This window comes from Dendrobium catenatum, unplaced genomic scaffold, assembly GCF_001605985.2.
Source record: "Dendrobium catenatum unplaced genomic scaffold, ASM160598v2 fragScaff_scaffold_853, whole genome shotgun sequence".
Classification (NCBI taxonomy): Eukaryota; Viridiplantae; Streptophyta; class Magnoliopsida; order Asparagales; family Orchidaceae; genus Dendrobium; species Dendrobium catenatum.
In genome coordinates, this window is record NW_021319315.1 from 3,293,914 (window position 1) to 3,308,533 (window position 14,620).

General features: G+C 34.5%; 1 protein-coding gene across 1 annotated transcript in view; it reads left to right on the top strand.

The window, feature by feature from the left end:
- The first annotated feature begins 6,994 nt into the window (after positions 1–6,994).
- The window catches only part of LOC110109799 (cycloartenol-C-24-methyltransferase), an 11,025-nt gene continuing 3,399 nt past the window's right edge, over positions 6,995–14,620 (top strand). Inside the window, exons 1-5 of the mRNA XM_028697029.1 lie at positions 6,995–7,239; positions 8,502–8,568; positions 8,821–8,894; positions 9,317–9,401; positions 9,501–9,556. Of these exons, the coding sequence (XP_028552862.1) occupies positions 6,995–7,239; positions 8,502–8,568; positions 8,821–8,894; positions 9,317–9,401; positions 9,501–9,556 (527 nt within the window). The remainder of the gene's footprint in view (positions 7,240–8,501; positions 8,569–8,820; positions 8,895–9,316; positions 9,402–9,500; positions 9,557–14,620) is intronic.

A 14,620-nucleotide genomic window follows, 5' to 3' on the forward strand; every position in this document is an offset into this window, starting at 1 on the left:
TCTGAGGAGAATTTATTGTAAGTCATAGATATCTTTCCAATTTGATTTAATGCTTGCTAAGGCAAAATAATGGCATCTCTGAACATGCAAAAAGTAATATTCTAAAGAGTGGAGCCATTATTTATCTCTCTATAAGCACCCCAACCATCAAGAACCACTTATAATAAAAGATTGGAGCCATCATTTATTTTTCTTAATGGACTTTAAAAATAGGGTCTCAACCATTTTCTTAGGGCATCTCCAATGGAGAACTTCATTTTTTCACGGCAAAATAACGCAAAACTTCAAAATGTTGTGATGCTGCTCCAATTGAACACCATTTTATGTGTTTCTGGGAAGTTAACGATCCTTCTTCTTTTGTGTGACAGTGTGACGCCAATATTGTCGTCGCACTGTTCTCACCTGCAAGGAAATGACAGGAAATTTGGCGTTTGGTTGGAGGGACTGAACGACGCCATACGCTCGTTTGGCGTTCGGTTGGAGATGACCTTACTAAAATTTCGAAGTTATCATAAAAAAAAATATAAAAAAATCTATAAAAAATATATTAAATCATAATTAGGCAAGTTGAAGTTTGATGTAATGGGAGAGAAGGAATTGGGAATTATATGAAGTTGAAAATTCTATGTATTATTTTAGGAGAGAGAGAGAGAGAGTGACTCCATTACCGTTTGCATTTAATTCATATCTTATTATTATATGAATATTTAGTCTATATCCCAGCACGTATGGTTATCTGAGTTTAAAAGCCAATTAAATAAAGAAAATTACACAAAATAGTGCCTATAGACCTAACTACCTAATAGTGACAAATCAATTTATTACATTTATTTCCTAACAATATAAATATAATTACATGCATACATTTGTCACAAAAAAATTAAGAAATTCAAGTAAATCTTAAAATTCCAACCACTTTAGGAAGAAGCAAAGGAGATAGTCCAAAAATAAAAATCAACGCTCCGAGGCTTAGAATGATTGGTGGGTGAGTACGGTTGGGAATCCCCCATCCCAGGTTCGAATCTCTTCTACTACGGCCTCCCCTCTTCAGTGGGGTAAAACAAGTGTGGGACTGATGCCGGTGGGTGACATCGCTAGATTTCGTTGAGGGATTAGTTACGCCGCCAAGAACTCCCTTTAGATTGGTAGCGGATAGATACCCTCGTTCAAAAAAAAAAAAAAATTCGAAATCAAGATACAGAGAAGCAAATCATAAAAATTAAAAAATCATATAAAATTTTTGATCTAACATAAATATATCCAATAAAATATCTCAAATCAAAGAAGAGAAACTATGTAGTAGAATTCAAAAAAACTATGACGATGAGTTATAACATTTTTAGAAAAAAATTGAAATTAGTGTAATATAAATTGCTCATAATCTTCATATATTGTACTAATCTAAAAGCAGTTTGAAGTGTGATAAAAAATTTAATGAGTTTACCATTTTTTTTTTGACAAACAAAACTTAGCCAACCAATATTTAGGCTTTGTTTGGGGAGAAATTATTTTGTCCAGAGGCCAGACGCAGAACGCCATCCTGAAACAACCAGAATGTGCCACGCCAGCTGTACCGAGCTACCGTACTAAGCAATATCGAGTCGTGGTACCCAACGAAAGAGTGACGTAGCGCTTTCTGATTGGTTTCCGGATGGTGTTCGACATCCGCACAGAATAAATAATCTCGTTTGGGAAAAAGTTTATAAAAAAATAAATTTAGAAATTATTTTGCCTCTGTATAAGCACATAAGATTTTTATTATATTGATAAAAAGTTTATAAAAAATTAAATTTAGAAAACAGTAAGGAAGTTATTCCAAATAAAATTTTAATCACATAAGATTTATCACTAATCGCTGAGCTTATACAGAGGCAAAATAAAGTGTCTCCATCCTTTTAATTTGCATGGATAAATATGCCTTAAATAGTAAGATAATGACATATTTTTGCTGAATTAAAAAAGAAAAAAAAAACTACTAACCGTATTGTAAAGTCTATGCGGGTGTACTTATACAAATGTCACCACCCTGAAATCCGTTCTTCACGTTACACGTATTTACTCCTCTGCATATGCTTATAAATCCGTTCTTCTGCACCGCAGAGAGCGAGAGCGGCGACGCGAGAGGAGGAGCCATCGGAGAGGTATATTATCTTTCATGGCCTAATTACTTAATTAGCGCTATAATCAAATCATTATCTTTTATAATTAGAAATGCTCGTCTATTCATTTCTAATTAATTATGCTAAGTAATGCTATTATTTTTTTTCAGATCTAAGATTTTCACCTTTAATTTTTTCTTGTATTGGTTCATTGGTTGTTTTTTTCTCCATTTAAATACAATAAAATTGTTTTTTTTAATTTTTTATTTGTGTACTTTTTTTTTATGTTCGTTGGGGCTTATTAAAATAATTTTTGGGTTTTTAAATTCTGTTGTTTTGATTAATCAAATTTTAATTTGATTAAGTTCACGATTTGTTAAATGTTTTAACATTTTATTTGAGGCATATTTAGGCTTCGTTTGGGATGACTTTCTTATTGCTTCTTAAAATAACTTTTTTTTATTAGAAAGATGCCTTAAGAAGCATTAAGAAAGCAATACCAAAAGAAGCTTTGGGACGGCTTTCTTACTGCTTCTTAAAACAACTTTATAGTACAAAAATTTTAATTTTTTACTAAAAATCTGCTTTATAAAACAATAAAATTACCGTCCCAAACGAAGCCTTAGTTTTTCTAATTTTGCTTTTAGAAGCTCTTTCTCAGCTACTTTTCAAAAAAAAAATTAAAAAAAAAAAAGTAAAAATTGTATTTTTCTTATCACTAAAATTGTCAAAAAATTGTTTCAAATAAAATTTAAATGATTATAAAATTTTCTCCTCTCAAAGAAATACGAAAATAAATAGTCTTTCTCTGCTTGTTCTGTGATTTTTATATACAATTCTTGTGAAACTATAGGAAAAAAGAAAAAAATTAGCTGTAAAAACTAGATGAGGCGTGTCGCTAGAAAATTCAGTTGATCATGCACGCATTTTGATGCACATTGAAATAGTTAATTTTCAAATTTAAATTTAGGGTCATTTGAACTTTAATTTTAGGAAATTTATAGTCACATCGAACGTCTTAATGAGAAGAATCCAACTAGGCCAAAAATAATCTTATTTGAGTCTAAATGAGCTCAAAACATGGAGTTAGTGTAATTAGATAACTTGACTTTAATTTAGAGACTAAGGTTGCATTTGGGACATTTTTGTTACTGCTTGCTAAAGCAGTCTTTTAGTGTAAAAATATTTTGAACTAGAAATTTTTGTACTAAAAAATCATTTTATGAAGAAATAAGAAAATTGCCTCAAACAAAGTCTAAATGATCTACAATTTTTACATTTTTATAGTCAATCAAGTGCCTTGACGAGATAAATCCAACGAGCCAATTATCGCTAAATTCTAATATGTTGAAGTTACCTAAAAGCTAAAAATTATGAAGAGTACCACACTTAAAAAACCATAATCAAGCCAAACTTTCTACACGAAAAGAGGAATAGGGATATAAGTTTGTAGAGAGCTCGAGGGTTTAAAGAACCCCAAAGCTCTACTCAACCATCGACATCATAAGAAAAGCATCTAACTGCCATTATCATATCACGTCCTTGACCTCTACCATTGAAAAATTATCTGATCACTGTTGTCGATCGGACCACTGCCTGATGTTCATCATCAGAAAACTACTCAATCACCATTGTTGGACCATCGTTTGATCAATGTTGTTAGACCCCATACCTACCTCTACCATCAGACTACTATAATATTGTTGCTATTAGATCACCATCAGACTACTATCCAAAAATTGTTCTACTAACATAGCCAGAACCCTTTCTTTGAAACATCACATGACTGTCACTATTAGACCATTGTCCGATCATTGTTGTTGGACCAACGCTATATCACTACTATTCGACCACCATTTGGCTATTGCTATCAGACCATCATCAAACAACAACCATTGAAAAATTCCTCAATTGCTGCTATCAAACAACCACCGTTAAAACACCTCTGTATCGTCGCCATCAGACTATCACTCAATTATTGCAGTCGAACCACCATCGTTGGATCACTGCATGACTATGATTGCCTCCATCGGGCTACCACATGACTAAGATTCTTCAACCATGATTGCTTGACTATATAACATTCCAACCACCATCGATCAACTACAATACTTCACCCACCATTGCTCAATTATGATCCACCAACCACTGTGGCTCAAGCATAGTTCTCTATCCACCGTCAGCTAAATATGGTATCCTAACAATTACTTGACTATAGTCTTCTAACTATTAACCCTTGACTACAATCCTTCGACCATATTCACCTAATTATAGACCTCCATCTACCATTGTCTGACTACAACCCTCTAACAACTATCCTACGACTATAATCCTCCAGCCACTATCACCCAACTACGTCCCTCCGAGTACATTCACCATATTATGACTCTATAATCATTATTTCCCAAAATGTATCTTCGAGCACCATCTCTTGGCTACGATACTTTGAGCACCATTGATCAATTATGGTTCTTCAAGCATCGTTGCCCAACTAGAATCCTCTAATTACCATCATCTAACAATGATCCTCTCATAACTATACTATGATTTATGACCCTCTCATCACTGTTTTATGAATATAGTCATCTAATTATCATCGCCCGACTATAACCATCTAACCAATGTTGCCTGACTATTGCCCTCCGAACACCATCATTAAACTATAGATCTCTAAATATCATCACATGACTACAACCATTTGACTACTTTCACTCAATTATGGCCCTTAATTCGATTGATGTCGCCAAGATCCTTTAACCATCATCGCTCAACTACTATCCTCTAACCACCTTCACCCTAGATGATCCTCTGACCATTGTTACCTTACTATAGTCCTGTAACCATTATATCATCACATGACTATAACCATTCGATCACCATCACCCAACTATAGTCCTTCAACCACCTTCTCTTGATTGTAGTCTCTCTATAGCATCACCAAAATACAGCCTTCTAATTACTATCTCTTGACAATGGTATCACGACCAACACTTGACTATTATTGCCTAACTATGGTCCTATGATTAAAATCGTTTGATTATGATCATCTAATCAGTATCACTTGATTACAATCCTCCAACCACATCTAATCATCTATAGTCCTTCGACCATAATTTTTTGACTACAATTAATCGATCATCATGGCCCAATTCTGGGCTCTTAACCAATGTTGCTTGGCAACAATCTTCCAACTAATGTTGCAACTATAGTCTGCCGAACACCATCTTCTGCCTATGATTTTATGCGTGCTATTTTTTTATTTTGGTCATCATCTAACTATAGTCTCTTGACCATTTTCGCATGCTTACACTATCGCCGATAAGGCCAATGCATGCCTTAGATACTAAATTTGACTCCTACCATCAATATCAAAACTGCATTGAACTTCTTTTTCTATAATATCCTCTCTTTAAGGGAGAGCTATCAAACAAAACATGTCTACTATGTATTATTAATACTTTCTCCAATTGCACACAAGGACATCATTTGTAACCAATAATATAACTCATGATTTTTATCCTTGGGGTTTTTATTTAAAATCATTGGTCCTTTACAACTCTTCTTTTATATATGCTTGTTGTATCTTTGTACAAAACTAAGATATTAAACACTCTATCTCCATCATAAATATTTTTGCATACAACAGTTAGGCACTATTTATGGGAGATGATTCTTAATGCATGCCATCTCCGAGAATAGTTTAAAAGTAGTCGAAGGAAACGATGGCACAAGAGGGGTCGTTGAAGCTCGAGGGAACGATAGCAGAATAGAACGAGAGTGAATGAAAAAAAAACAATAAGGATGCCAGTTTAGATAGAATTAGTTGTGACGGATTTGCAGCGGATTATTTGCAGCAAATCTGTCACAAAATAAACGACAAAAAATTATGTTGCAAATCTGCTGCTATCTCAGAGAATTTTTTTTATTTTTTTTTCAAAGTCCGCTGCAAATTGTTCTTTTCTGTAGTGTACACACAATCCCTAGCTAGACTTTTACTTCCCTAGTAATGTCATAATTGTGAGGACAATAACAATCATCAACTAACACTCTGACAAACAATATATGACAGTTCAAACAAATCTGGTGAATTTCTTTTGATATATTTCGCACAAGTTAACATCATGAAGAAATACTCTAAAAAATAATCTCGGATAGGTTAAAATTTTTGTGTGGATTTCTCTTGATATCTTCCACATAGGTTAACATCATTTAGTAGCACCCTAACAAATAACTTAAGATAAGCCAAAAGTCCTAATTAGTGGATTTTTTTTCAACATCTCTTGCCATGAGTTAAGAGTCGGGTGACACACCATTATAATAACTTAAAGAAAATAAACTCTTCATAACCTTAGCATTGATAAAGAGTTTGGCTAAATTATAATATCAAGAAAGTCTTTCACTATTATGTCAAAATATCAATTATGCTTAGAGAAGCATACATCAAAATGTATTAATTTTCCAGGGGAAAGTTCTTAGAAATTTGAAGTATTCTTACTAAAAGATTAAGAGTTCATTAATTATTAACATTATTTTCACAAACATGATTGTAAATATAAATCAAGCTTATATATCAATACACGAAGGAACCTATATTCGAAGAATGGATAAAAAAAAGTCTTATTTTAAACCCTTATGCAGCTAAATCTAAATGATATTAACATATCTTCATCACTTCAGGAAATTCAGCTGTTATCAGCGGCTTAGACTGGCGGTTGTCTAGCCACCAGTAATAACAGTGGTTTAACCGGCGGTTTGGCCGTCGGTTAATACCGGCGGCCTCACCGGCGGTTATTTAAGATACCGGAAATCTCTTTAAACCACCGGTTTTTACCGGCGGTTTACCGACGCTTGCCGGCTGGTATCCGGCGATACACCGCCGGCTTACACCGCCGGACATGCCGTCAGTTCGGACCGCCGGTATTTTACCGGCGGTTTACCGACGCTTGCTGGCGGTTGTTCGGCGACACGTCGGCGGCTACAACCGCCAGCAATTCCGTCGGCACGGACCGTTGGGTAGCCGCCGGTATGGTTGTCGGTGGTTGGATGGCCGGAAAGCTACCGGTAATAACTCCGGTGATAACCGGCAGCAAGCATCGCCGGAAAGCCGTCGGAGAAATAAACCGCCGGAAAAAAACTGCCGGCAATGATTTCCGACGCCGTTTTTTCCGGCGTCTTATAAAACGCCGAAAAGCCGTGGTAAAACCAGGTAAACCGCCAGTAATAGCTAAATTTCCTGTAGTGCATTAACATCACAAGATATTTCATAAAGTCTTTCACAACTTTCAAACTCTTCTCTCATCTTCCACATGTAGTCTCTTGTCCTTTGAAATTTGTTATAGTTTTCAAGAAAGTAACATCTACATCTATTGTTGCTCATCTTATATGATTTTAATGACATCAATATCAACGTCGATGCTCGATATCACCAATATAGATATCCAACATCATCAAGCTCTTTCTTTGATGATACCTAAAATAAATCAATACATCAACATAAGATTTAGGTGAATTTTGAAATAAAAAAGAAGACAAAAAACATACTAAATATATAAAAAAACTATGGAAACATATGAACATATGAATTTTCTTTCGAATGACATCAAGTAAAGAAAGAAAATTAATTTATTTTCAGCTTCAACAATTTTTTTTATTGATATAGTGCAACAATTATTGAGCAAGAGTTACTCAAAGAATATATCTTAAGAAAATACTTCAAGAAAAATTTTAAATTTTTTTGTGAAGTGTTTAAACATCAGTAGGAGATTCCACAAAAAATTTCAACTAAGTTTTGACAATTTTGGTGCCCAACAAAGCCTCTACAGTTTATTTTAAGTATTTTTAAAAACTTTTGACTAAAATTTATTTGTAATTTTTGTTCCAATTGATGCACCAACTTTAAGGAAGGTTAAAAGTATGATTGGAAAGATTTGTCTAACTTTGCCCCCCATGCTTTTTTATAAGATTGCATTCTTTCTTTTGAAACATTAGGATTGTAATTTATTTACTTAAAATGAGAATTTTAGATTATTTTCTCCTTATTTTGCCCATTGAATCCTTTATCAGTTGTAGCATGAATTGGTATTATGCAAATATTAATGAAAGAAAATTATAACACTTATTCTTTTTAAATCTAAGGTGGCTTTAATGTAAACTGATATGAAGAACAATTTTCAAACATTTTTTTCATCTTTCTTCTATTGTAGTTATGTGAATCTTTTGACCGATAATGAATTCTGAATCTTATACTTGATTTATCAATGATGTTTTATTTTTTATTCTTTTTTACGTCTTATTGATGTTCCTTTTCAATTTTGAAATAGCTAGTGCATTTTAAGATCCAATCCTATTACTCTTTTTTTTAAGCACTTTGTTCATAATGCTTTCCTTGGTTTATTGCTCTAGATATGAGAAGTATCACGTCGAATTTGGAGGTGATGAGAAAACAAGGAAAACTAACTACACTGATATGGCAAGTTATTTAACCTTATCCTCTTATTTTATCCGAGTTTTCGATTTTTTTTATTACTTGATTGTCATTTTGAACACTTGTTACAAATAAGCTCTATCTTACCATTAATGTCTTAATGCTTTAAAAGCTATATCTTGTCATTAAGAGTTTGATGCACCACCTTTGATAGTTTTTGCATGTATTGCCTTGTGACAGAAGGAAAATATTTACATAGCTTTCCTATTTATGTTTTTTTTTTTTAATGAATTTTAGGTAAACAAGTACTATGATCTTGCAACCAGCTTTTATGAATTTGGCTGGGGTGAATCTTTCCACTTTGCTGACAGGTTAGGCAAGCCCTTTTGTTTATGTATATATGTTGCATTGACATCAATGAGGTAAATTGATCATTTAACATAGGCCCATATGCTAAAAAATATATCATAATATGATGCTAGAACCTAGATGAAATCTTATATCCAAAGGACCAATGTTATTTACTCTATGAATTTGTTGGGGAAGCTTAAACTTTCATGTTTTTGCTTTTAAAAGCTTCTTCTCCAATCATAATTTTAAAAATGCTTTTCCAAAAGCAGCTTTTCAAAAACAAATGTTCGAAATAACGGTGAGAATGTTCTTCCAAACACACATTGTTTTCTTACTTACTAACAACTCTTCTTATCACAAAAGCAGTTGAAATGCTATTCTAAGCAAAGCCTATATCTTTGTAAGGCTAAAGAGTAGTAGTTGAATTTTTCTTTTTGTGAAGATGGAAAGGTGAATCATTAAAGGAAAGTATCAAACGCCAAGAGCACTTTCTTGCCCTTCAGCTAGGCCTCAAAAGAGGAATGCGGGTATTGCACAATCTTGCTATCAATGAATGTTATGATGTTATTTGAATTTAACAGTTCCATGTAAAACTGATGCAGCTTTTCTCTGTCTGGCTGATATAGGTATTAGATGTTGGATGTGGAATTGGTGGCCCTTTGAGGGAAATATCTCGGTTCAGGCAAGATATCTTTTCTTAAGCTTTTGTATCTAATTCCTTTATTTTTGTCTAAATTTATTAAGGATAAATATCACTTAGGAGAAATTATTACGTATAGTCACTAGATCATTCAGAGGCGAATCAGGATGTGCCACGTCACCCAATACACAGCAGTATACAGTAAAATTATGATGTGACATGTCTTGATTCGCCTCTGGACAACGTCCGATGACGATACATAATAATCTCTCATACCTTAGTGATCTTATTGACATACTTTCAAGTGAATGAAGAATCTCACATAGAGTCGGCCTCTTTGTTGTTGATAAACCAAATCATTTTTAAAGTGCACAAGATTTGTTAGTGGCAAAGTCTTAGAAAACGCCACAGCACGGTCCATGATTTTTTAAGTACACATATTTTCAAAAGCTTGAGGTGCTCTTTTTTGATGATTAATGAGGATTAATTATTTTATGCGGACGTCAAACGTCGTTTGGAGACCAATCAGAATACATCATGTCACCCCTTCATTTTGTATCACGGCTCGATACTGCTCTGTACCGCTCGGTACTTCAGTTCAGTGCCATTGACAGTTGACTGTCATTATCACCGGAGAGTAGCACATCAATTGGAACCCTACTTTCTTCTTCTTCCTTCTCAACTTCCTCAGCCTTTGCAAGCTCCTCTTCCTTATGCCTTGTTCTAAAACCTCCTCGGCCACTTGCATATCAGTTGGTGGGTCTCCTTCAATAGTAACCGCTTTTATCTCAAAATCTTATCAAATAGTAAAGTGCAATACTTGTCTCGCACGAGGGATGATATTGAAGACCAGAAATCAAAGCTTGTTTAAGACAACTTTCTTAGGCTTCGTTTGGGACGATTTTTTTAATGCTTTTTAAATCAGCTTCTTAGCATAAAAATTTTTAATTGAAGAAATTTTTGAACTAACAAGTTGCTTTAGAAAATAGTAAGAAAACCGTCAAAAACAAAACCTTAATCTTTTCTAAAGCAGTATTTTGTTAAAAAACTTTTTGAAGTAGTGAAAAATTGCAGCTTTGTGTCTATCACTGGACTGAACAACAATGAATACCAGATAGCCAGGGCTATTGTAAGTATATATTTTTACTGAATGTTCATTAATGTAGTTTTGTTGATTGATATTATTTAAAACCTCTTCTGGGAGACTCATCTTCTCTTCCCTTTCTCAGGAGCTAAACCGCTTAGTTGGACTGGTCAATTCTTGCGATTTCGTCAAGGTGCATTTTAGGCTTCGTTTGGGATGGCTTTTTTTATTGCTTCTTAAAACAGCTTTCTAGTACAAAAATTAAAAAAAATTGTATTAGGAAGCTCCTTTAAGAAACATAAAAAAAGAGGTCTCAAACAAAACCTTAATCATTTCTTCATTGTCACTGCATAAGCTATGTTGTTTAATTAATATCTGGTTGAAATCTCTGCAATCTTTGGCATTTTTCTGATATCTTTATTAGTCTCCACATAATTTGTTAAGTTCTGAACCAAAAAATTTGATGTGTTTTTGTTCTTAACTTTTGCAGGCTGACTTTATGAAGATGCCTTTCCGTGACAATACTTATGATGCTATATATGCTATAGCAGCAACCTGCCATGCTCCTGATGTTGTGAGTCGCTACTAAGCTCTTAATCCATCATTGTGAGCATGCTTTATTACTAGATTGGGGAGTAGGGGTGTAATTGAAATAATGTGGCTTGTGAGTGATGAATGGTTAGTGAGTTGAACTTTATGACCGAATGAAGTAGACTTGAGCCAATCTCAAATCGGCTCATTAGCTCATGAGCTGGCTCATTTAAAAAATATTCAAATTCTTAGAATTGGGCTTGAGCTTGAGCGTGTACTTGATAAGTTAATCAAGCTCATAAGCTAAAGATGACTTGAGCTCGGCCAGACTAGTTTTACATGTAAGATTCAAGAGTTCTCATATTCTTATAAGAACTTTCTTTAAGATTAAGTTCTCTAACTTTTACAAGAACTCGCAACATGCATTATGAGTTTTCTAACTCTTGGAAGAACTCGCATCATAAATTATGAAAAAGAAATCAAAATGAAAAATATGAATTTACGTAAATCTTAAATCCACAAGATCTTAAACAAGATGATTTTTACAAGATTTTAATCGGAAGAAAACATATCTTGACTCATGTTGAATTCATTGAATTCTAAACTACGGTTTTTCTCCCTTTTTCATTTCACTTTTTTCTTTGATGAGTAAATTCTCTATGGAACAAACTAACTCCTCATAATGTGAGAGAGAGAGATGACCGGTAGTTATTTACTACGAATTAATTATAATAATCGCTCATATGATATATTTGATCAAACGGTCCATATACGATTGATCAAATTATCTCTTCTTGACCAATAGGATTTAAATATAAATAATTAAATTTCAATAATTCAAATATATGGATCACTTATTGATTTATATAGTTAAATATATATACATAAATATTTAGTGCGATGTCTCGCATAATTATTATATTTAAGTATACTAACATTACACCCCTAGTGGAGACTGATAATTGCTTTGTGTTTTTTGTTTGTTTGACTAGTTTGGATGCTATAAGGAGATATACAGGGTACTGAAGCCAGGGCAGTGCTTTGCTGCTTATGAATGGTGCATGACCGATCAATATGATCCCACTAATGAAAGCCATAAGAAGATAAAGGCTGAGATTGAGATTGGTAATGGGCTTCCTGACATAAGATCAACACATCAATGCCTTGATGCCTTACAAAAAGCTGGATTTGAGGTAAATTTTCGACCATGGCTTTGTTTGAGACGGCTTTCCAACTGCTTCCTAAAGAAGCTTTAAAATCTTTGTGCTAAAAAGCTGCTTTAAGAAGTAGTAAGAAAACTGTCCCAAACAAAGCCTATAACAAAGGCAATTGGAGAAGTTGGGGATATAAACCTGTAACTTGTTTTGTTGAAGGTCATTTGGGAGAAGGATTTTGCTACTGATTCACCTTTGCCATGGTATTTGCCTATGGATACGAGCCATTTCTCCTTGAGTAGCTTCCCCTCGACAGCTATTGGACGTTTTATGACAAGAGTAATGGTGAGAATCTGTAACACTCTCTCCTTTCATGTTCTTCTGAAGGCAATTGTTTCATTAAAGTTTTTGGCTTTTCAGGTTCGGGTGCTGGAATTTGTGCGCCTTGCTCCTGCAGGAAGTATGAGAGTTTCGAGATCTCTACTTGTTAACAAATTTGTAATTAAGAAGACTATAGTGAAAATAAAAATTTGCAAAGAGTTTTTCTGCTCGCTCGCAGATCAGGACGCCTTCCTGGCTAGCTAGCTCGAGCGGATCGCTCTCAAAAAGAAGTGACCAACAGCGTTCAAAATTTGGTTCGAAATGGAATTGAAATATAAAACAGAACATCCAAACCCATTTCAAAATTTAATTTCACCGTATCAAAACAGAAAACGCAGTAAAAATATTCTTTAAACATAGTAATATTTAGTTTCTTTCAAACAGCTTTTAACAGACACACATATCACACATATAATAACACCAAATTCACTCCATTACATATTTTAAACAAACAACTAGTTAGTCAAAAAAGACACAACGTAGAACTATCACTGAGATTGTGACAGTTATAACAACAGCAACTGTGCCGTATCCACTAATGCTCGTTGTGTCGCCTTTCCCGTGGTGCGCTGACCGGCGAGCTGAAAGGGTGGCGGATCGGTTCTTGGGGACGTTGATGTCCAGTTTTTGGCCGGCTACACAGTGGCCGGGGAATCCACAGGCGAAGAAACTGTGGCCATACCGGTAAATGACAATGGAGTCATTTCCGGTGGAGTAGGATGCAATGGGTGCGGTGACATTGCAGGAGGAAAACTCAGCTTCCTCCAGCTCCACCACATCGTGTGACGATTTATCATATGTGAACACTTTTTTTTTTTTTCAACAAATTAATAAAAGGCTAAAAGCATTAGAAATGATGCAAAAAATTTTAGTTAGACAAAGGGGTTGCTAGGTCTCTCACCGATGGTATCTCCCAGATTGAAAGTCTTCGTTGCAGCCCAAGCCGAATAGTTCACTTCTACGGTCCAGCCTGCGAAATCACCGACGTTATGGACAGTGGCGGTTGTAAGGCTTGCAGCGCCGGTGGCGACAATGAGGAGAGCGATGACGATCGAAGCTCTCATTTCTGGACGATGAAAAACTTGAGAAGAATGGAGAGGGGAATGGAACACTGGAGCGATGAGGATCAGATGAAGAAGAGCTGCACCAACTATATATAGGCGAAAATAACGCAAGAAGTTCATTATTATAAAATTATTTGTAATCATTAGGTGGGGGAGAGAGAGAGAGGCTGCTATTTAGGGGGTTGAGAGAGAGAGAGAGAGAGGGGGAGAGAGGGTAAATTATTGGGTAACGTCATCCGACACAGCTTAAGCTCGATATTCATAATATTGAGCTCGGCACTGTGAAGTACTGAGTACCGAGTAGTACTGAGGTCGGTATTGAGCAGTACTTAAATTTAAATTAAGAATATGAACAATTATGTGAAATTTAATTGTTTTGGGGGGCATGCGAGGGTCAAATTATTTGATGTATATTTTGGAATGCACCATGTCATTTGGTGCATTTTAATTTGATGCAATATTTAGAATGTGTCAATTATTTGTTTTTTTTTTGGAACTGTTAGGGATCAAATATGGGAGTCGGGGGAGGAATTTTTTCGCTCAACCACTGAGCTGCCCCACTAGTCCCTGTCAAATATTTGTTACGTTTATATTTTTAAACTTGCGTGCTATATGTTCCTTTAAAAACATCCTAAAGGGAGAAAGGTGTAATTAATAATTTATTCTTCTAAGTACATAGTTTGGACCCGCCTTTCCCTCTTTATTCTGGTCTTAAATTTTTTATCCGTAATTATTTCAAATTAATCACAACAAAAATTATTAATGATTTTTTTTGTCAGTATTTCCCTCATTAAGTTCATGATGAAATTTTTTTAAATATTTAATTGTATAGAAATTTGCATCATGAATTTAAGCAAACACCTGAAGTAAAAACCAAAAAAGCAAGCGTCTC